This window comes from Carassius carassius, chromosome 15, assembly GCF_963082965.1.
Source record: "Carassius carassius chromosome 15, fCarCar2.1, whole genome shotgun sequence".
NCBI lineage: Eukaryota > Metazoa > Chordata > Actinopteri > Cypriniformes > Cyprinidae > Carassius > Carassius carassius.
The window spans coordinates 24225187-24247141 of record NC_081769.1 but is presented as its reverse complement, the minus strand read 5'-3'; the positions used below and the strand labels follow the sequence as shown (position 1 = coordinate 24247141).

At 36.6% G+C, this 21955-nt stretch overlaps 3 protein-coding genes across 4 annotated transcripts; all 3 read right to left on the bottom strand.

Annotated features, from left to right (window-relative positions):
* Positions 1-1164: 1164 nt before the first annotated feature.
* On the bottom strand, positions 1165-8667 carry rragca (Ras-related GTP binding Ca). Its single transcript, XM_059568143.1, has 7 exons — positions 8307-8667; positions 6962-7165; positions 5832-6031; positions 3786-3900; positions 3349-3491; positions 2039-2187; positions 1165-1957 (listed from the first exon to the last, which is right to left on the bottom strand). Exons 1-7 carry the CDS (start codon positions 8484-8486, stop codon positions 1806-1808), a joined length of 1143 nt encoding a protein of 380 aa, XP_059424126.1. The 5' UTR covers positions 8487-8667; the 3' UTR covers positions 1165-1805.
* Positions 8668-10824: 2157 nt separating this feature from the next.
* gja9a (gap junction protein alpha 9a) lies at positions 10825-13860 on the bottom strand. Its single transcript, XM_059568142.1, has 2 exons — positions 13742-13860; positions 10825-12537 (listed from the first exon to the last, which is right to left on the bottom strand). The coding sequence occupies exon 2, from the start codon at positions 12513-12515 to the stop codon at positions 11019-11021; it is 1497 nt and encodes a 498-aa protein (XP_059424125.1). The 5' UTR covers positions 12516-12537; positions 13742-13860; the 3' UTR covers positions 10825-11018.
* A 2727-nt stretch (positions 13861-16587) lies between these two features.
* On the bottom strand, positions 16588-21553 carry rhbdl2 (rhomboid, veinlet-like 2 (Drosophila)). Of its 2 annotated transcripts, none has more exons than XM_059568140.1 (8): positions 21298-21553; positions 20314-20534; positions 19364-19512; positions 19014-19126; positions 17969-18069; positions 17814-17874; positions 17611-17672; positions 16588-17485 (listed from the first exon to the last, which is right to left on the bottom strand). In XM_059568140.1, exons 2-8 carry the CDS (start codon positions 20530-20532, stop codon positions 17303-17305), a joined length of 888 nt encoding a protein of 295 aa, XP_059424123.1. In that variant the 5' UTR covers positions 20533-20534; positions 21298-21553; the 3' UTR covers positions 16588-17302. The 2 variants fall into 2 exon arrangements, with proteins under 2 accessions (XP_059424123.1, XP_059424122.1); XM_059568139.1 differs by lacking the exon at positions 21298-21553 and adding an exon at positions 20953-21280.
* Between the last annotated feature and the right edge of the window lie 402 nt (positions 21554-21955).

Here is a 21955-nt window from a genome sequence, read left to right as displayed (position 1 = left end):
CAAAACATCATATATTTAAGCTGTTATTATTATTATTATTATTATGAATCTTCCACAAAAGATTGAACTCTAGAATCATTCAGACCGATGTGCGAACTAGAAAAGATTTGGTTCAAAAATAACGATTGTGTTTGTGAATCGGGCATCGTCACTTCGTGAATCAGTGGGCGGATGTGAATATTAAATTACTTACATTTCCGCCTGAAATACATTTTGAAATAAATTTTGACGCACAACATTACGTGTATGACTCGGAAGATTTAGCAAGAGTCAAGAGTTTTTGCAGCAACAGTAAACCTATTTTTCAATGTTCATTTCTGAACAAAGTGTTCTTGGAAGATTTTGTGTACACAATATTTTTTTCCCCTTTTAGCAAGTGTCCTCAATCTCTTACATGAAAGGTCCCAGTATGTAAGTATTAGGCAGGTTTTTATACCTTGAATGAGGGACCAAATCAATAACAGCATGCATACTGTTTCCAGTGTGTGTACATGTTTTATTACTTGTGAATGATAACACCTTCGGCAAAACCCAAAGACAGGCATAATTTGTGTCCTATATGTAGTCTGACAAACAAGAATGACAAGCAAGCTTGAAGATCAGTTTTTTGTGCTTTTTCATATTTCATTTAGTTCCCATTAAATGAAATAAAAAAAGAATGAGCTGATTTGAGACAATATGAAGCATCTCTACAGTCATGCATGGAATGGATTTTAACTGATTCAAACGTCTTGTTACATGAGTTATCCTTCATTTCTGTTTAAAGCTGATTTTTTTCAGAATCAATAACAACATGCTGATTGGAAGAGTGAAAGCAAAGATTAGTGAGTTTTAAATCTGAGCAAAACTGCACTGGCACCTCAGAACCGGAATGTAAGTAATTCAAATTTCATCCTACAATGTCCCTTGGATTGCATGAGCTACTGGAGGGTAACAGTACAGCATAACAGTTTGAATTTTGTTAGGTAGGTTCCTTGACATCCTCTGAGGTAAGTGCAATCACAGTGTCCCAGAGGTCGAATGAAATGGTACAGCTCTTTCGAAGTCACAAACGCTCTCCCATGTGTGACTTCACAACATCTCTGGGCCCTGAACCGATGCATATGCAACACACCCACCCACCCTCTACACTGGATACATATATGTGCACACACACAAGACAAATTCAAAACCACATTTCAATCCCTTTACTAATCTTTCATACACAATACATGGGCTGTTTAGGTGATCAAGTGTGCATGTGTGCACTAGGGGCTTGCATCAGACAGGCCTCCTTTACATAAGGCTTCAGAAGTGTACACTCAAATTTTGTGCACCAGAAATGTTCACAGAAGTCTACCACATTCACATGTTGAGGAGTAGACCGGCTATGCATTTAAACTTGGTGACCAGAAATGTGACTAGCAGCATATCATACAGCATTCATCCAAGTCGTCAGGCGGGACGGCTGGTTTCTTGCTGTGCTTTTGTTTTTTTCCTAAGTGACTTGCACTGTTACTTGTTTGCGGTCTTTTCTGGAGGAACAGTTTGTTAATGCCTTTTAGTCACAAAAAAAAGTGTTCCACCTTCTTTTGTGCCTCTCCCCTTCCATCCATCTGTAGCTTTGCAAGCTTACCCACATAACATTTCTGCCCCACCCACTGCAGCAAGTTTATTTTAGTGACATTCAAACTCTTGCTTATAAAGTGTTTGGGAGCAGTATTGATGGTCTGCATACTCAGAATGTGGCTCATCCTGTAGTCTCTCTCTTTTGTTACCTTATCCATCATCTCCACACTTTCATCATTGTTTTTATCGCTACTTTTCTACACAGTGCTCCTGGGGGTTCCGTTTAAGGTAACAGTCTTCAGGAGAGGGGTGCCAGCTGGCTGGTTGCTTGTCCTAGAGGTAGAAACACCCACCTCGAACACCTCATGAATGGCTTTCCGGAAACAATGGAAATTGTAGTCTATTAATCCTGCGGCACAGAAAGGAAAATTACAAATAACCGAAAACCGCTAGTATGAAAGGCATCACAATAATTATTGCTGTGGTGTACCTTTGCGCTCAAAGCTCTCTTCTCTCAGGATGCAGACCAGGGCAAGGAACTTGGTGACCTCTTTTAGGTAGAGCACTGTGGTGTTGTTGAGTTTGATGATGGCCATAGACTCCTTATCATATGCACTGCCACTGCCATCCTCCTTTAATCTGTGTGATTGAAACATACTAAGAATGCAACTGACAAAAAGCATACTAAAAATGACATTAGGAATACAGTTGAGGTCAAAAGTTTACATCCCCCTTTCAGAATCTGCAATATGTTTAATTATTTTACCAAAATAAGAGGGATCATAAAAACATTTTTTGTTTTAGTACTGACCTGAATAAGATATTTCACATAAAAAAATGTTTAAACACAGTCCACAAGAGAAAATTAATAGCTGAATTTATAAAAATGACCCCATTCAAAAGTTTACATCTGCCTGATTCTTAATTCTGTGTTGTTATCTTAATAGTGTGTTGTTACCGGTTTTTATGTTTAGTGATAGTTGTTCATGAGTCCCTTGTTTGTCTTGAACAGTTAATCTGCCTGCCGTTCTTCAGAAAAATCTTTCAGCTCCCACAAATTCTTTGATTTTCCAGCATTGTTGTGTATTTGAACCCTTTCCAACAATGACTGTATGCTTTTGAAATCCATCTTTTCACACTGAAGACAACTGAGGGACTCTTATGCAACTATTACAGAAGGTTCAAACAATCACTGATGCTCCAGAAGGAAAAACCATGCATTAAGAGCCAGGGGGTGAAAACTTTTGAACAGAATGGAGATGTGTACATTTTTGTTATTTTGCCCAAGCATCATATTTTTTTCCATTTAGTACTGCCCTTCAGTGACTACAGAAGATCAAGTTCAATGTTTACATGAAAACTTTTTGAATTTGAAGATCGATGTAAATTTAATTTATTTTGTCTTCTGAGAAACATGTAACTATCTTCCGTAGCCTCTGAAGGGCAGTGTACAGTGTACTTCTATGTGCATTATTAAAAATGGAATTTTAACACCATTCAAGATCTAACTTTTGTCATATACAGACATTTTTAATCACTGAATGATAATTCAAAATGCTTTCTATCACTGTGACGGATAAAAATAAGGTATATATTGTCTGTCGCATTTCCTTAGTTTAAAAGCATGTCAACAAATAAAGGATATTAGTAGGTTTTACAAGTTAAGAGAATTTGGGGATTATAAAGTTTTAAACCGGTTTCATGTGAAAGATCTGAGTGAAATTGGAGTCATTGGATAGATGTTTGTATGTATTGTGCATGTACTCCGATATGAAAGTAGAAATATTATACAAGGCTCACCCGTAAATACAAGAGACGTCGATGACCACATCGATCATGTCGCAGCAAAGCTCATAGGACTGCATGTCCACCGGTGAACTGTCGGTGGCGATGTAAATCTTACTGACAACATCAAACAGGAAGGCCTTCTCGATCCCTGAATTCTATTAGCAGAGAAACACACATACACTCACACGTTGCATAATGCCCTGCAGGGTCTGATATGGGACATTAAAGCATTGAGAGGATAATAAAACATGCATGTGCATGACTGCATCAGAGATGGAAAGTGAATAAGCCATTTCCACCGCAGCAGCAACAACAACACAATATATTCTTCATAATGACAATAATGGAGTGACCAAAGAGGGAATGGAACTTTTATTAAGGTGCAAGTATCATTAACACAGCATGACCCATTTAGAAGCGTTGTGAAGTGTTGAGGGAGAGACACATACAGATATAAAGATGTTGAGAAGGTTCTCCAGCGTTGGAAGCTGAGGGATGAGCTTCTGGACAACTTTACTGAAGGCCTCAAAGATGGAGTGATCATATATACTAGTCAAATAGAAACTGTAGAGGACAGAAAAGGGGCATTCGATTAGACAGAATGTCATACAAAATTTTCCTCCATTATCTGACACAGATCAGACCTTGTTGCATATGTTTAAACAATAGCTAAAGAAACATGTCTCAGGACTGAACATTCACTTCTGACAACTGCAATGGAAGTGTGTTAGTGGCAAACAGTTAAATGCACTTCTTGATCAAAATGGCCATCTTAGTAGGGTATTCATGTGAAAATAATGTTATTGACTGTAGATTTGGGAGACAGTGTAAACAGATCTGTTGCCAAATGAATAGAAATGTAACCAAAACAAAGGACACCAGAATCTAGCAGAAAAGAAGCAGCATAAAGGCTCTGCTGTGTTGCACAGCAACCTTTAACTTAATAAAAAAATCTTCTAATACCACACTGGTCTGATGTGGCAATTTAATAAGCAACTTGTTAGAAATGGCAGGAGATGCCAATTCTGAAAAATGACAAAACTGAGAAACTGCAATGTGAGTGATTCTAATATTCAAATTCATTTGAGGATTATATTATTAAGGTTAAGTGAGGCAGCAGCATGTATTATTCTGTCCTACTTAAACTATTCATATTACCAGGGTTGTGTTAGCTATTAAGACCACAGAGAGATTTGACACTGGTGATCACAGTATGCAGAACATGCAAAGTATTCTTGAAATTCATGCTGTTCATGAGGCACTGGCCACTCAAGCCTCCTTGAACTGTACACTCGTATTGCTGTAGTGAACAGAGCTGAACGAAAACAAGCTTCCTGCTTTCCTAATATGACTTCAACACATAAAAACTATATAGCCTAAAGCAACCAAAATTGTGCATATATATATATATATATATATATATATATATATATATATATATATATACACACACACATATATATGTATATATGATTGTTGTTGTTGTTGTTTTTTTGAGGAGATTGAAGATGCCATATTTGGATGATACAGGTATATGTGAACCTGGACCACAAAACCAGACATAATAAATATAAATAATAAAAAGTTATAAATAAGCTTTCAAATGGTGTATAGTTTGTTAAAATAGGACAATATTTGCCCGAGATACAACAATTTGAAAATCTGGAATCTGAGGGTGCAAAAAAATTAAAATAGAGAAAATCCCCTTTAAAGTTGTCCAAATGAAGTCCTTAGCAATTCACATTACTACTAAAAAAATAAGTGTTGCTATATTTACAGTAGGAAAATTTGAAATAGTTAATAATGAAACATGATCTTTACTTAATATCCTAATTATTTTTAGCATAAAGAATAAAATTAGTAATTTTGACTCATACAATGTATTGTTGGGTATTGCTACAAAAATACCTATGTGACTTACGACTGGTTTTGTGGTCCAGGATCACAAATAATACAAGGTTAAATGCAAATATTTTCAGATAATGCACCATTAAGCAGACACTCTCAAGTAGATCAGAGAGTTATAAGATACATATTCATCGTCACATTCGGTAAAAAGTACGAGGAGATTCTAAAGCATTAGTGAAGACAACAGAAAAACCATGTAATTGGATTCAGCCATAAGTGGCACTCTATTTAAAATCACATAACCAAATGAATTTTGCAAATGCTTATAATCGCTAAGATTTAACACAGAGCTCATGAAATAAAATCTAACATCACCATTTCCTCAGAGAACTGCTTTTCGACATCAATCCATTACATCCATTATTATGTCAACACCAGAGCTCTGACTTAACACAGTTTCTCCGCATTTAGTAACATAAAAAAATCTACAGATTTCAGAAATGAATTTTCCTCATATTCACAAATTAATTAGATGTTCTTCAGAATTAAAAAATTAAGAATGGTGTAGATTTCTGCTCCGTCTTCTAATATCGCATAAATAGTGGCACACAATAAACAGCATTAGAAATAAAACTGCAAATATTTACCTGAGATGCAGTTTCTCTAAACTGGCATCTGCCAGGTCATCGTTAGCCCTCTGGTGTATATCCCGCTGGGTCTCGATCTTATGGTCATCAGACAGGCCATCTACTTTATGGATAAACACTTCAAAGTTGATCTCTGGGTTGACCCTGTAGGCGCGTGATACTGTTAGGTGGAGTCGACCAAGGGCCTCCACATAGTCATCCTGTGATACAGAGGAAGGCAAGATGGTATGAGCTGCCAATGTGCAATGTAGAGGATGGCCAGGTTTAGAGAAAATGCCATACTTTAGGTTTACCAAACAAATTGCATTTTACATATTTACAAAAAAATAACTATATACAGATGCAGAACTACAAAAATTATGTAAGAAAGTTTCTTCAAATAGCAGAAGACTTTAACAGCTCTTCTTGATAAAATAACACATCTTTTTGTGTGATATAGCACACACTGCTGTAGTGGAGACTTCCACTGGTAAAAGGGTTTGCAAATCTGCGATCTAATCGATCATATCCTTTAAAATAACTTTCAGCTGAACTGAAGGGCTGAGAGAAAACAGCACGGACTTCCCTTTATCAGCACAAGTCAATCTTGTACCTATTTTCACCTTAAGCCAATGTGATCCAATGATCTAAGCCTCAATGACAAACAACATACAATTAAATGAAGCCAGAATATCTGGACTCAATGCCAAGATTTAAATAAGCCAGCTATTAAGAACCATTAAAGGTATAGTTCATCAAAAAAATAGGTGAATGTTAACAAATGTAGATAAACCAGTAGGTGAAGGTGAACAAACGTAGGTAAACATACAGTTTTTCATGCCCATTGAGTTCCTACGTGTTTTTTCCATACTATGGAAGTAAAAACAAAAAACTTCCTTTAGCAATGACAACTTTAATTGATTAATACAGTTACTTTCTTATTGAAATATCATAAAACAAACCAACATAAACACTACGAAACCCACCTTTATCTGCCTCAAACAATGAATAAAACTTAGCCAGCCATGATTTGTAATTATAATATTTCACAAAAGAATCCAGTCATCTCAAATTACTGACAGAACTACATCACTATTTTTGGGGGAGTGTGCACAGTAATTAGTGTCAAGGCTTTGAATTTCTTGCTTCACCTGTGCGTCGATGACAAATATCAAGGCCCCAGTTCCTCTGAAAATCATCTCGTAGTCAAAGGTTGGATCAAAAAAGTCCACTTGTCCAGGGAAGTCCCAGATCTGGAAGTTGACAAAAGAGCTGCTGGAGATGTCATCTTTATAGATCTTGTTGGTGCTCTCGAGAAACAGGGTCTCGTTGGGGGACATCTTATGAAACACCACCTAATAAGTCAAGAACATTTTGCACAGGACATTAAAGCATTCCTCCAGTGGGAGAGTGATAAAGTCAGACAGTTGTGAAATCAAACTAAATGCCCCGTCACATGCTTCATGGACTTTGAGGAGCTTACTGGTGGCAAGACTTAATTCTCAGGGAGAACTCATGCTTATGAGTTCTCTCCTTGTGGCATTTGTGTGTTTCACACACTGATCTATATATATATGAGTCATAACTCAGTGGTTTCACGGTATGGCAGTTTGACTGTAATGTGTTCATGTCCAGTGCTTGATGATGCAGCATTTATCAACTGACAGGAATTGCTTGTTTGTATGATGTGAGTTGTTGTAATGTTTGGTATTTTTATATGTATGTTTTTATTAAAATGATATATAAGACAAACTTAATCTTACTACTGTTTTTAATCAATAGTTGTCTCTCAATCAATTACATGGCACAGTATGTCATGTGACATCACCATGGCAGCGCCCAAGAGGGGGCGACCCGCTCCATGTCCCATTAAACAGCTTTTTCTAGTAGACTGTGTCAAGTTTCATTCCATGTGATGCACTACTTTGTGTGCATTTTTAAATTAGCGACAATTACTGAGAGCAATCTTTAATGGCTTTATTTCCTAAACCAACATGATTAATAACATACAGGAGATGCACTTAATGTTACACAATTTATAAGAAATGAATACCAGTTGTTTATAAGATGCACAAAGACGGTAGATGGTCCTCAGGAATGAACTATGTTACTTCTAAAAGTCAGAAAGGTGTCTTCTAGTCAACCATTTCTGTTCGCATGATCTGCATCATCTGTGTTAAGAGGGTGTGGTGAAGGATGAGAAATAACGTGCCGGGTGAGTTATCACAACATTAACATGGCACGCATATGCTACTTATATCCTTCTTCGACAACTGAATGAGTATGGTGCATTTAGGCCTGTATGGCATCCAGCTTGATAAATCCAGAAGGGCTTAATAAATAGTTTGGTTGTAAGGGCTCTGGGTGGTGATATTGCCCGTGCCCAGTGACAGCAGGGCAGCCTGGAGCGGCTCTGACCCGGTTCTTACTCGCTGGGCTAAGAAGTCCGCAGGGGAGGATAACCTAGACGGTCTAAATATCATCTCTTCCTCCTACCTTCTGGATAGAGGACTTTCCGCTCCTCCTCAATCCCATCAACAGGATTCTCGGTTTGCTGTCGGAGGGAGTAGGACTGTCCTCAATGTCTCCTTCTTCTTCTCCATATCCGAAATCTTTGGGAAACGAGTCCGCCACCCCGTAGCTGTCCGCCAGCGGTGCCTCGTACTGGATCGACATGTTAACCCCCTCCCCAACCCCTTTAAAATCTAACCTGGCCGATTATTAGTAATCCAACCAGCACGAAATTAATGCTCAGTGAACAAACATAAAACCTTGGTATCGCAGAAATAGGTGAGCGCAAACTTATTATGGACTCTCCTTTAAATCTTAGTTCAGTCTCTTGTGTTTCCCTTCTCGAATAAACGCCCACTTAAGAGCGACACTCGAGTGCAATTGGATGGCCGCCGGGTAACTCGTACGCTGATTGGATAACTAATGTGTCACTCTACTAAGCTATTGAAATGCGGGTGGATCGTTCCAAGTCATGTGCCTGATGGTCACCTGACCAACGGATTTGTGTGAATGGCTGTTTTTTCCGACCTTTCACCTGAAATGGTATTTCTTACCTTGAAATGCTGATAAAGATTTGTTGGTACATGTTTAATGTTTATGAATTTTCTTTTATAAATGTACGTTTAATCCGCTGATCTATAATAGACATGTAATTTATATAGATCAGTGGTTTAATTCCATTTTCTAAGCTAAGTGGGCATATAGTTTTTGTTCTTAGATATGAAACAAAATGTATTACATTTCTTAAAAAAAAGAAGAAGAAACAAAAAAATAAGTGAAAGTAACTAGTGATTGATTGATTGATTAATTAATTGATTTAATTCTATGCATTATATTAACTTTATTTTTAATACATTGGTTATTATACCATTTTAACATTAGGTTATGCATGCCAAATATGGTAGTAGTACTTGTAGCCTATTATGATAATGATATATTTTATGACATAACACAGGCATAATCTTTCAGATGGGTAAACTGGAATTAACATCTCTGGTCATTTGTTATGCTCTGGTCATATCCATTTACCATGTAAATATGTTAATAATTTGGACTGTTTTTAGACTTCAAATTCTTAAAATAGGCTGTTGTTTAATGTAATAATGAAAATTATGTCACACATAACTGATATGTGTACCAGTTAAACGACGGGCTGATTAAAGGTTAGGCCTCCAGACAATAACAAGTGATTGACCAATGTGTCACATAGCAGAATAAAGCCAATGTTGTTGTTAGTTTTACTACAGTATATGCACAGTACTGAATAATCAGATTACAAAACTGCTGCACTTTAGCTTTTAGTAGCACAGGTCAATTAAATTGGAAAAAAAAGATACATTTAAAAGATTATATTTTTGTGGTTAGGATGCCACCAAAGAAAGTATAAAGGATTAGATCTTAATTCAGATTTCTTGAAATGATAATTATAAAAGCTTTGAATTCAAAAGCTGAACAGGAATATACAACTGTCTTACAAACCAGGTTCATCTAAACAAACATGGATTGCGTTTTGTTCGTTTTGTTATTCTTTCATGCTTTCTTTCTCTAAAACAACCAGGAAGTATAACCAATCCAGTTAATCAGTTCCTCAAATTAGAGCAGCATTTAATTTCTGACATTTGTAAGTCAGAATATAAGTTATATTTTGTGCGAGGATTCAAAATATATATATAGCTATAGGCTTTAGTCCAGTAGATGGTGCTGTGAGCACTTAAAATATTTTGAGCTGTATTATTAATACACTGGATTTTGTTAAAATTATAAGAACACTTTTCAAATGGCTCTATCTGTCCGCTTCCTTCTTCTCTGTGATTCTTCTCTTTACAATCAAGTGTAAGACAAGAGCAAGAGGCTTCCTATAGATAGGCTACTTTCTTTAGTGCCGTAGTATGACATGAAGCGATGACAATAACAGCAACAGACAGCATACAAAACAAAAAGTACAAAACCATAATAATACAAAAAGTAATAACATTTGAATTTTGTGGTGTAATAAGTTCATTTCAAGCCTGTGGGAAGAAACTGTTGCTTCTTTTGGTACTTTACAACTTTGGTACTAACAGTAGCAGCAACTTTAGCCTTAAGGTTCTAAACCAGCTTTATTTTGCTGATTAAAGCATATCTAAGTTCTCATCGTCATACTAATATTAATATGAGTCAGCTAGAAAAATGTATTTATTCCATTTGTTTAATCTTTCTTAGATTCCTAATTTAGAAATGCTGGTCGTCCATATGCTTAGAAAAGACAGACTTAAAGATTTGATATCTGGTTTAATTGCATTGTGAATCAGACCAGTATATTATCTGTTAATATGACATATGCACATAAAAATATTTTTTTCCACAACATATTTTTGAAGATTTTTACAGTTGCTGTATTAAAGCACAATGTGTAATAATAATAAATATTATTATTTTTACCATTACATCATTTTGACTTCTGATACAGGAAGACACATGTCCAGACATACATAATTATACATACAATCTCCCTAGTAGTCATACTACTGTTGTTAATGAAATACACTGTCAGTGTGTACTGCTAAATTGATATGTAAAAAGAGAGCGAAAACAATCCGTTAAGGAGTGCCACAACGTTATAGAGTTGAATATAAAACTTTAGTCTTTAATAAATATACTGTAATTGTAAAAATGACATGGCTACCATCAACAATGAAAGCCTATATTGAGTTTTTCTTATATCTGTAGGTCTGTAGGAGCTGCTCGTCTGCTACTGGAACTGCTGGCCATTGAGGCACGATGGCTTGGTGATGCTCTTGGACTATGCCGTGACTCAGAGCTGGATTCTTCTATTGAATCGGGAGAAGTGGGCCTGCTCACTTTGGAATCAGACCTGGATGAAGTACGAGCTCGCACAGCGGCGTAGGGACAGCGAGCCTTAGCACCTTCCGAGGAATCCGTGTCTGAGCCATTACCTTCTACCACCGTTGAGCAGTTCCAGGGTGCGCTGACCTTCCATGGCTTCTTTCCCACGCCGGATGATGTGTGAGAAGATTCCCTGGGATGGCTCGATGAGTCTAAAGTCTTAGACTCCTGGCCTTTCTTGAACAGAGGTGGAGGGTGGATAGAATCTTCCCCTTCATCTTGCTTTGGCGGCGTGACTGAGTTGGAAGGTGGTGAACGTGTATCACTGCTGGTGTTGTTGGAATTGCTGTTGTGCTCTGTGGGACTGTTCTGTGAGTACTTTGGTGCATCAGAACCATCTTTGGTTTGCATATCACTCTGAACGGGCAAGAAAGCAGAGGATGGGTTGATCAAAGGAGGGTAGGCGTTTCCATCAGGTGGTCTCTCGAGAAGAAGGTTGTATCCACTGGGTGCTGAAGCAATGGTGGTCTTGCGGCCAGTGGAGGTGCCAGTGCATGTTTGATGCACCACGGAATCTTTCTTCAGCTTGTTTGGATAGTAGCTGTCATCGAGATCATCCCTCAGCTGTGGGTAGTAGTTCAAGATGACCTTTTTAAGCTTCTTGTATCCCAGGTGCATGATCTCCAGGATGTTGAGAAACAATGAGATGGCAGCTATGCATTGCATGAACACCATGAAGACGCTTTTCTCAGTGGGTCGAGATACAAAGCAGTCCACTGCATTCGGACAGGGCTCCCGCTCACATTTGTAGAGTGGATTTAGATGAAACCCATACAGAACATATTGTCCGGTCATAAAACCCACCTCTACGGCCGAGCGGGTGACTATGTGAGCCACGTAGGTGCGCAGAAGAGACCCTCTCAAGGGAGCTTTATTTAGCTTCCCCTGGTCGATCTGCCGAAGCTCACGTTCTATTTTGCGTCGTACCTCCGCCATCTCTATGTCCACAGCCTCCAATTCACGTCTCAGTGCCAATTTTTTGCGCTGACGTTCTTTTTCAAGGGCTCGGAGGCGGTAGAGAGCATGGCCCATGTACACCAGCGAGGGGGAAGAAACAAAAATGACCTGCAGCACCCAGTAACGGATGAGGGAAATGGGGAAGGCTTTGTCATAGCACACGTTGCGGCAGCCAGGCTGCTCGGTGTTGCAGATAAAATCAGCCTGTTCATCGTTCCACACATCCTCCGCCGCCACACCAAGCACCAGCATGCGGAAGATGAAGAGGATGGTCAGCCAGATTTTCCCCACCATTGTGGAGTGGATATGCACCTCCTCTAGAATCCCACCAAGAAAGTTCCAGTCACCCATCTTTACTCTGGCATTTTTGTGTCTGTAAAAAGCGTAAACAGGGAGCAAGAATCATGAAATTGGACTGTGGGGCTCAGTCAATATGTTCAGCATGCTCATTTATGAGTAGGCTACCAGAGATCCTTGACCTCAACATCCCAATATGTCCATAACGTACCGATACGTAGATACTTGACTATACTAGCTATATCAAAACACCAAGAAATATTCTTACTCATTGCACTGACTAAAACAAAATAAAATAATTTTACTCAAGAAAGACAAATCAAAGCTTCCAATAAACTTAATCTGCTAACAACAGACTGTAATATACAAAAATATAATTTGTAAGATTCAAAACTTTGGTCCCTATTCTTATTATACATAAAGACCTGATTCCTCATTGCACTGCTACATACTATAATAAACCTTGAAATAAATCATGTTTTCTAATCTAATTTAATGTCCCATCTATAGATTTTTTTTTCCAGATATTTCTTTGTTCGTCCGTTTCTTCTCTTCTCAATTTTGTATTTGGTAGTTTCCTTTCAATTGTATCTAAAAACCTCCAAAAAGAAAAAAAAGAATGCCAAAAGAATAAAATGGACTAGTGGTCGCATTTTATATTTAAAATGCATTCAAATAAAACCAAATTGTGTAACAGACTATTAACGGACTTGTATCACTTTCATCATTACAGTCACTTTTATTTTAAATCAGCATTTTACCAGAGAAACTAAGAACATTTTAGAGTAACCCAGTATAGTTATATAAATGCATACACTATAAACTTTTTTTCAAAACTAGTAAGTAATAAAATAAATATACACAAAATGTGTTGCCAGACTAAAACTACATAAGAAAAAGTCTCAATTGCAAGCATCAAATCATTGCAGAATCAGGTATATGACAAAATTCAGTCATAAACACTAAATCACTCCAACAAAACTTTTACAGTTAATCCGATTTTAGTATAGCCGATTTTGGTATAATTAGAATTAAAAAAAAAAAAGATTAAAATATTTTTTAATATTGTAAAAAAAAACAAAAAAACAAATCCAGGGCAAAATATAGTATCAGGTAAAAATAAAGCAGGCTTCACTGACATCACTAAAAACATTAAATAATTTACAAAACATGTATTGCTACAAAATGTAGGCAGTCTCTCAGTGTAATGCTGTGTTGATGTGTAGATGGTCTATTGTTAAATTAAACATAGATAAATAAACAGTAAAACACCAACATACCTTAAACAAATAAGGAGAAAATGAAGTAAATCCTCATGGTAACTCAAAAGCTACTCCAGCCTACACATTGTTAAGTACTAAAAGACTCTTGCCATCCTGATCATTATTAAGGTCTTGACTAAACACAAAACAAGTAGGTCTTCTTGCTGCCAACTTATAGCTATGCAGGAGAAATCAATGTGCAAGCCGATGCCATTTACCTTACAGCAGTATGGACAGACTGCCGGTGCTTTAGATCCCCGTGGGTCATACAAGCGCGATGAGGCTGCCAAAATATTAAAAATCGTTGGTGACCTGCTCATCTGACGCAGCACATCACCTGAACTTTTGTGACCCTTTCTTTCCTCTCTGTTGGCACCAAAAGAGGGTTTCCGAATACGCAGGGGCCTGTTGGCAAGAGCACTGCTTCTGTATCTCAGTGCGTCAATAACCAGTACTCCACTATAAATATGATGAAGTGAACACTGAATTGATTCAGCTCGCCAACCCAGTGTATGCCATGCGTAAATAAAACATTGTGGAATTATAAAGCCCTCTTCTGTATAAATTTAAGGCTCGGATACTCTTCATGCTCTTATGCACCCCTTCTTAATCTGTCTTACATGTTTGATTGCTAGTTTACACCCATTACTGAATGATTTTTCTGCTGAATTGCAGAAATAGCCCAAGTGTGATGAACTAAAAGCATGTGCACAACTCTGCTGGTGGATTTCCACGTTTTGTACTGAGAAATGAAGGCCTGTTGGTTCTTTTAAGCACATATAAACAAAACAATGACTTGTTTTATTCTTGTAAAATCAAATAAAACCGCAAAAGGCTAAGAAGTATTGTTTATTATTTTCCATGAATGTGTTCACAGCTAAATCCAATGCTTTCTAATGGCATTTGGCCACATGTTGGCACTACTTTCAGTAGTCAATACTTTGGGAAGCAATCAATCGGTCATGTCCGATTTCATACTCTGCTGGGTCCAGGCCAGTGTAATTAAGTTGTCTCTCCTAGTTGTGGTGATATTTTATTCCATTTAAAAGAAATCAATGGTGCAACCCCATTACACTCACTAACTAGTTGGTTGGTTTCATCCAAGGTCTGCAACATCTATTTAGGGGCATATCAGGCAAGTCCTAATTAATGTAGTGAGTGAGCCTCTTCATTACACAATATGATTCAGACTAGACATGACTTTAATGAGTAGCTAAATGAAACCTTTGGTAATTTTTTAAAAAGAGAAAAGCAGCAGCATATGTCAGGTTGGCTTGAATGCATTTTAAGCTCACTGCTGAGAATATAACTATTTCATGGAAAAAAAAAAAAATATATATATATATATATATATATATAAAATATTTTTTATATATATTTAAAGACCATTCTAGTCTTAACTTAAATTATTTTTCTGATAACCTAAATCTGAGCCTAATTCAGTATTTATATTCTATATGTATAAGAGGTCTATTATGCTCACCAAGGCTGCATTTGATTAGAAGTACTGTAAAATCAGTAATATTAAGAAATATATATTATGTTATTTATATATTTTATGTAGTTATTTTTTTAAGTTATTAAAATATTAAATAAATGTTATAGTGATTAATGTATAGAATAAAAAATTTACATTCAATTATTATATTAAAAATATTAAATAATTTATTGCAGATATGCTCGCTGAATATAAATCTAACAGATCAATCAGATCATTAGGATCGAGTCAGTTAGAAATACCAAAGGTTCTCACAAAACAAGGGGAGTCCGCTTTTAGCTATTATTATGTCTATTATTATGCCACCCACAGTTAGAACCAGCTTCCAGAAGAGATCAGATGTGCTAAAACATAAGCCACATTTAAATCTAGACTCAAAACCCATCTGTTTAGCTGTGCATTTATTGAAGGAGCACTGTGCAATGTCCAAGCTGATTGCACTGTATTTTATGTATCATTTTCTATTTTTACTTGCTTTAAATTATTTTTTAATCAATTTTTAAATCATTTTAAACGTTTTTATGTTCCTTGTTTTATTGTTGTGATTATTTTTCATGATTATTTTACTTTCTTTTATGTAAAGCACTTTGTATTACCATTGTGTATGAAATGTGCTATATAAATAAACTTGCCTTGCCTTACTGCTGTGATGGCAAAACTGATTTTTCAGCAGTCGTTACTCGAGATTACGTGGTGGTCGAGAAACATTTCTTACTACCAGTGATGAAAACAGCTTTGCTGCTATATTTTCATGGAAGCCTTTCACTCATCAATTGAACGCATCCTTACTCAGGTAGGACTCAGGTATTCAGTTCATATGAACTGAATACTTAATATCACACAGAAATTCAGTTTATTGTGCAGCAAGGGTCAGGACTAGCATTAGTAAATAAGATCACTTTATGATATCATGCTTGAAAGAACTATTTTGTGCTATGTGGCTGAAGTTTAGGTTAAATTAAGAACAAAAAACTGAATGGGGTTTGTAAGTTAGCTATCCCTGCAGCAAATGCACTGTATAATTACGAAGGACCTCAGTTAACATTGAAGTGCCCTAAATATCATATTAACTCATGTATTTGTAATAGAAACAGTTCAAATAGATTTTTCGTGAACTGAAAATACCTGGAATGATCTGTTTAGCCTGGCAAGAACACTGTATCCATATTGGCCAGCAATCAATGATCTGTTTGGGAGAACTACCATCAGCTAATTAGAACAGAGGGACAGAGGACAGCAGTCGGTGTGGGACGCTTTCCGATAACACAGCTTTTACTTCACACTCAAATTCATGAACCAGTTCATAAAACAACTATATGTTAAACACAAATACTATTGCTAAATGAAACAGACCCATATGGATACATTGGTTTTAAAATGTTTTTAAAATATTTGTTTTAATTGACACGATTCTTCAAGTCACCACATGTCCAAACTTAAACTCATTTCTGAATCTTAATGAAGTGATAATCAAGGATAAAAATCCAAGGTAACTGTAGATGCATATTATTCTCATTGATGTGACACAATTTTCTATTGATTACAGGTCTATACCTTATGCAATATCGCAATTAAACTACATTGTTGTGACCTCAGGTTGAGGACTGTCTTCATATTGTGCAGTGTTGCCCTCTACTGGTATTATGATGACATATCAAATAGTATAAAAAAAATAGAAATGCATTTGAAATGTAGGTAAATTGAGTTTTATAAAATGACAGCAAGTTGTAGACTACTCTGGAAAAGAGCTCAATAATCTTGTGAATATAAAATAAATGGCTCCACCAAATATGAATACAAAATACAATATTAAACTCGACTTTGTTCCTGAGAAACGACATTATGAGTAAGCATTTAAACAAAACCAAAAGAATTTTTGGATATGAATTACAGAATTTTATATGTCTGTCTGAAAATTACATTGAATTACTTCAGATATGTATGTAGTGTAGAAGCATACGACCCTAAGAGTCTTAAAAAACCAACAGCATTTTCTGAAATTGACCTGAGACCTGCCCCTTTTCAAAAAGCTATGATTGTCCGTTGTGAACTGATGCATCATTTCAACACACACATGCTCCTCATGCAGGTGCTGGGGACAAGAAGATGTTGAAAATGATGGCAAAAAAGAAGAATGCGATGTATCCCACTATGCACAACCAGAAGCGTGGGTCCTTCAGAAGCGCTTTACTGTAGTTGGTGAAAAACACATAACCAACGGTCATGCCTGCTACCCCACCAGCAATATGGGCCACAAAGGAGACCTAACAAAAAAGCCAAGTATTAAGGACCTTTCTAGTATATTAACAAGATTATTATCTTAATATGGTAGTAGCTAGGTATACAGGTATAAATGCTTGTTCAATATATGGTCTCAAAATCATCTCACCTTCATGCCAACCTCATGGGTAATGAACCTTCTATAAATAGCAAATCCAACATCTGTTCCAACTGAAAAAATAAATAAATACCATTTTATTTGAGAGTAAATAGGTCTGGACACAGTGTTTAGTTTTTCCAAATATTAATAGTGGTTAACAAAAAAAAAAAAAGATGTCAGATTTAATGAATGGAAAGTGGAAATGGGCGCACCAATCAGAACAATTACTAAGATGCGAAAGGCTCCCAGAAGTGGCATCATCTCCCTGAAGTTCTAGAAGAAAAAGAAAAAGTTTTATTTGGGAATTTAGTATATATTAACAGCATTTTTATAATATCCCATCAAATATAACTGGAAATGTACTCACCACCACAGCATTCATGAAGTAACCTCCCATGAGGGCATAAACACCACCCGAAGCACCCACAAGAGCACTGTAAGGGTCAAAGATGGAGCTGGCAAGTGATCCTGAAAGAGGATTCATACATACACATTCCATGAGAATATGAAGAGAATCCAAAGATAAAGACTGAAATGAATGAAGGCAAATATATAATAAATAAATCAGATGTGACAGTTAAGACATCAAACATTTCTAAAAGATTTCAATTTTTTCAATAAATGCTATGAACTTTTGATTCGTCAAAGAAACCTGAATTATTGAAATACTGTTTGCAACATTGATGAGTATCATCAAATTTTAGAATGATTTCTGAAGGACCATGTGACACTGAAGACCAAAGGAATAAACTTTAAATAAATGTTAAAAAAAAATAATAATAATAATAACAATATTTTTCAGTATTAGTTTCAACTGTATTTTTTAACAAATAAATGCAGCATTGGGAAACATAGGAGACGTCTTTAAAAATATATTTTAAAAACCATACCGATCGCAACTCTTAAATTAGAGTATATATATACATACATATACCGTATTTTCCGGACTATAAGTCGCACTTTTTTCATAGTTTGGCTGGTCCTGCGACTTATAGTCAGGTGCGACTTATTTATCAAAATTAATTTGACATGAACCAAGAGAAATGAACTAAGAGACATGAACCAAGAGAAAACATAACCGTCTACAGCCACAAGAGGGCGCTCTATGCTGCTCAGTGCTCCTGTAGTCTACACTGAAGACATAGAGCGCCCTCTCGCGGCTGTAGACGGTAATGTTTTCTCTTGATTCTAAATAAATGCGACTTATAGTCCAGTGCAACTTATATATGTTTTTTTTCCTCATCATGACGTATTTTTGGACTGATGCGACTTATACTCAGGTGCGACTTATAGTCTGAAAAATACAGTATATTATTTTTTAATTGTGATATTATATACCGTATCCTAAACTACTGAACTGTGATACTGTATTCTATTCCCAATATAAACTACTGAAATGCACAAAAACTCACCTGCAAGGACCCCAGCCATGTAGACCATGCCCACTTCAAAGCCCTTATGCACCAACTCCAGGGGAATACCCAAAAAGAGCTGCATTATCAGGTTTCCCAAGATATGCTCCACACTAAACCAAAAAAGATGGTCAGACAGACATAAAGTTACCAATAAGAAACCGACTTGGATGTCAGATCCAGTAATCAGTTTATATGGTTTTCTACAGTGCAACATGAGTTTATGCCACTGAAAGAAAATAAGTTTTTTTTTGTGTTTTTTGTTATTGTGCACTTTTATGTACAACCATAACGGTCTCAAAATATAGAGTCATTTTAAAATAGAACTGAAGGCAGCAAAATCCCCTTACCCGGCATGTACAAACATGTAGGATAGAAACCGCCAAGCCTCCTCACGGTGATCAGACTTATAGGTAAGAGGACTCTCCCATATCCCTGTTCCCAGAGTTACCCACTGCTTTTGAGGCTTCCATACTGCATAGTAGATAAACACTCCCAACTGTCCATTGAAAATAGACACAGAACAAGTTGGTAACTGCATTATTCCAGTTGCCCAAAGCACTGTCCCAAACCTGTTCTACTGTAGCACATGGCTCAGCAGTATTTAACTTTTATTCAAGTACATCATGTAAGTAAAAAATATGTAAAATTAATTTATAAAGTTTAACGAATGAAAAATAAAAAATAGAAGGTCTCATATGTTTCTTAATTTTCAAGACACTGATCATCAGTGACTAGAGGTCTATTTTGAGGAATGTCCATGGAAACAAGGATGAATCCGGCTTTTTAAACACTGTGGCTAGGACTTGCCAAACACGAACAGAAAAGTGGAAGGCTAAGCTCAAAAGAATCTCAGTTCTTTCATAGTGAGGCATCCCAACGAAAACATTCACAAATTATGGAAATGTACTGGTTGCTGCAAACAGTTTTCCCAATGAACAAACATTTATATTAGTACATATTTTATATATATATATATATATATATATATATATATATATATATATATATATATATATCCCTTTTGAACAAAATCTGCTTAAACCAGTCTAAAATTGTTTGCCAGTCTCGAAAGTCTGATCTGTTGGCTGGTTTTAACGGGATTTTCAGCTTATTCTACTAAGAAATTAGAAAAACCAGCTAAAAACAAAAACCAGCAAACTTTGCCTGGTTTAAGCTGTTGAGGCTTAAAAACCAATAACTGTGGCGACAGTAGAAACAGTTCAATTAATCCGATACCCAGGAAGATCAAATTCCGCTGGTGCAAAGGTTGATGTTTTGCTCAAACTTTTGATCGTACCTCCGCTAAACTGACGAGGATGATGAAGATTGGTGGCGGACAGCAGTTCGCGCGTTCCAGATACGTCTCCCGCAACTCCTCGGGAAGCATCCATCTGGAAACATGCTTGTGATACTTCTCGACCCTCCGACCTCTTCTCTTGGGATTTCCTCGATTATCATCTTCTTCATCGTTCTGCTCGCGAAAACCGCCCTGCTCTTCGATGTCATTATCGCCCATTTCTTAAAAATGCAAATCAGAAATGTCTTTTTATTAATACAAAATAGTTATTAATATTCTTGGTAATTAGCAAAACAATATCCAACTTAAAAGAAAACTAAAATATAATACACAGCATTTTTCTAGATCTCTCTCTCTTCGGGAGCTGTTGGCTCTTCCTGCATAAACAAACGTGTCCTGTGTGGAATTTTTACGAGCTTACTACAGGTTATATGCTTTTTATTTTATAAGTAATTTTATGGGGGAAAAAATCCTCATTGAAGAATGATTAATATATTTTTTGTTTGTGTGTTATTTTTTTTTCTTTTCTATAAGTGTTTAAAAGTTGCAATTAAACGGAGCTAAATTCAATGTCTTGTATACCCGAAACTATTTTGCATACATGTAGACAATTTGGTAACAACACTAAAGTCAACTTACCCCTTTCTTCTGATCCACCACCTCTCACGCAAATAACTTACAGGAGATTTATCTCAAAGCGCGCGCAGACCAGTGCTCATTAATATTGTAGGTTACAAAAATAATAACGAAATAAATCATATATTTTAGAAATATCCCTGAAATGAACAAAAGATAGTTGTGTGGGCACTTCGGACTTAAAAGGCGCTCTCCCTGGACGTTAATTACAGGCTTCATCCAGCTTTTCCGGTTCCAGTGCTCCTTCCTGTTGTTTCAAACTGAAGAGTCTGCGGAATCGTTTTATGTTTACTTTGTAGAACAGAAAAAAAAGCAACCTATGAACCACCAAAGTTTGGTAGTCTCTACCTTCACTTCCTCAAACCGCCACACCTGAAGTCACGTGCCGCAATTAGTATTAATCGATTTTAAGCTAGGGACCTAGGGTGCCCATACGGGCCATGTTTATGGGACGCATCCTTGCCACGATTTCTAGCTTGCCTGAAATGATCAGGTTTTGTCTGTTAGCACGGTGCAGATCGATCGTTGTATGAAAATATTTCGCAATTATAGATAAATCGCTCTCCCGCTTCTTCGGTGTCGTAATGATCGTTGTGCAGCTTCAAGTGGAACGAACACGTGCGTGCTCTGATCGTTCTTACCTTCTCAAGCGCTACGCTCCACGATTGGTCGATTGTGTACAATACCTGCATCTTATTGGTCAAACTACTTTGGCTGTTTTAGGCAATGTAAAAATCATGGCCAGGACGTTTCCCCTATAAATGGTACATAGGGCCATCCTATTTTAAGCACCAATTCCAAACTAAACTTCACAAAAAATATATATATATTCAAACCACAAAAAAACAAAACAAATACAAATCTGCACCATGTACAGTATTTGAAAAGACAACATGCAGCGAATGGTGGAACTCCTTATGACCATTAGAGGTCGCCATTGCCACTACAATTAATAGTCAAGTTTCTTGTACAAATCGGACAAAACATTTTTTGCCCTTTTTTAAAG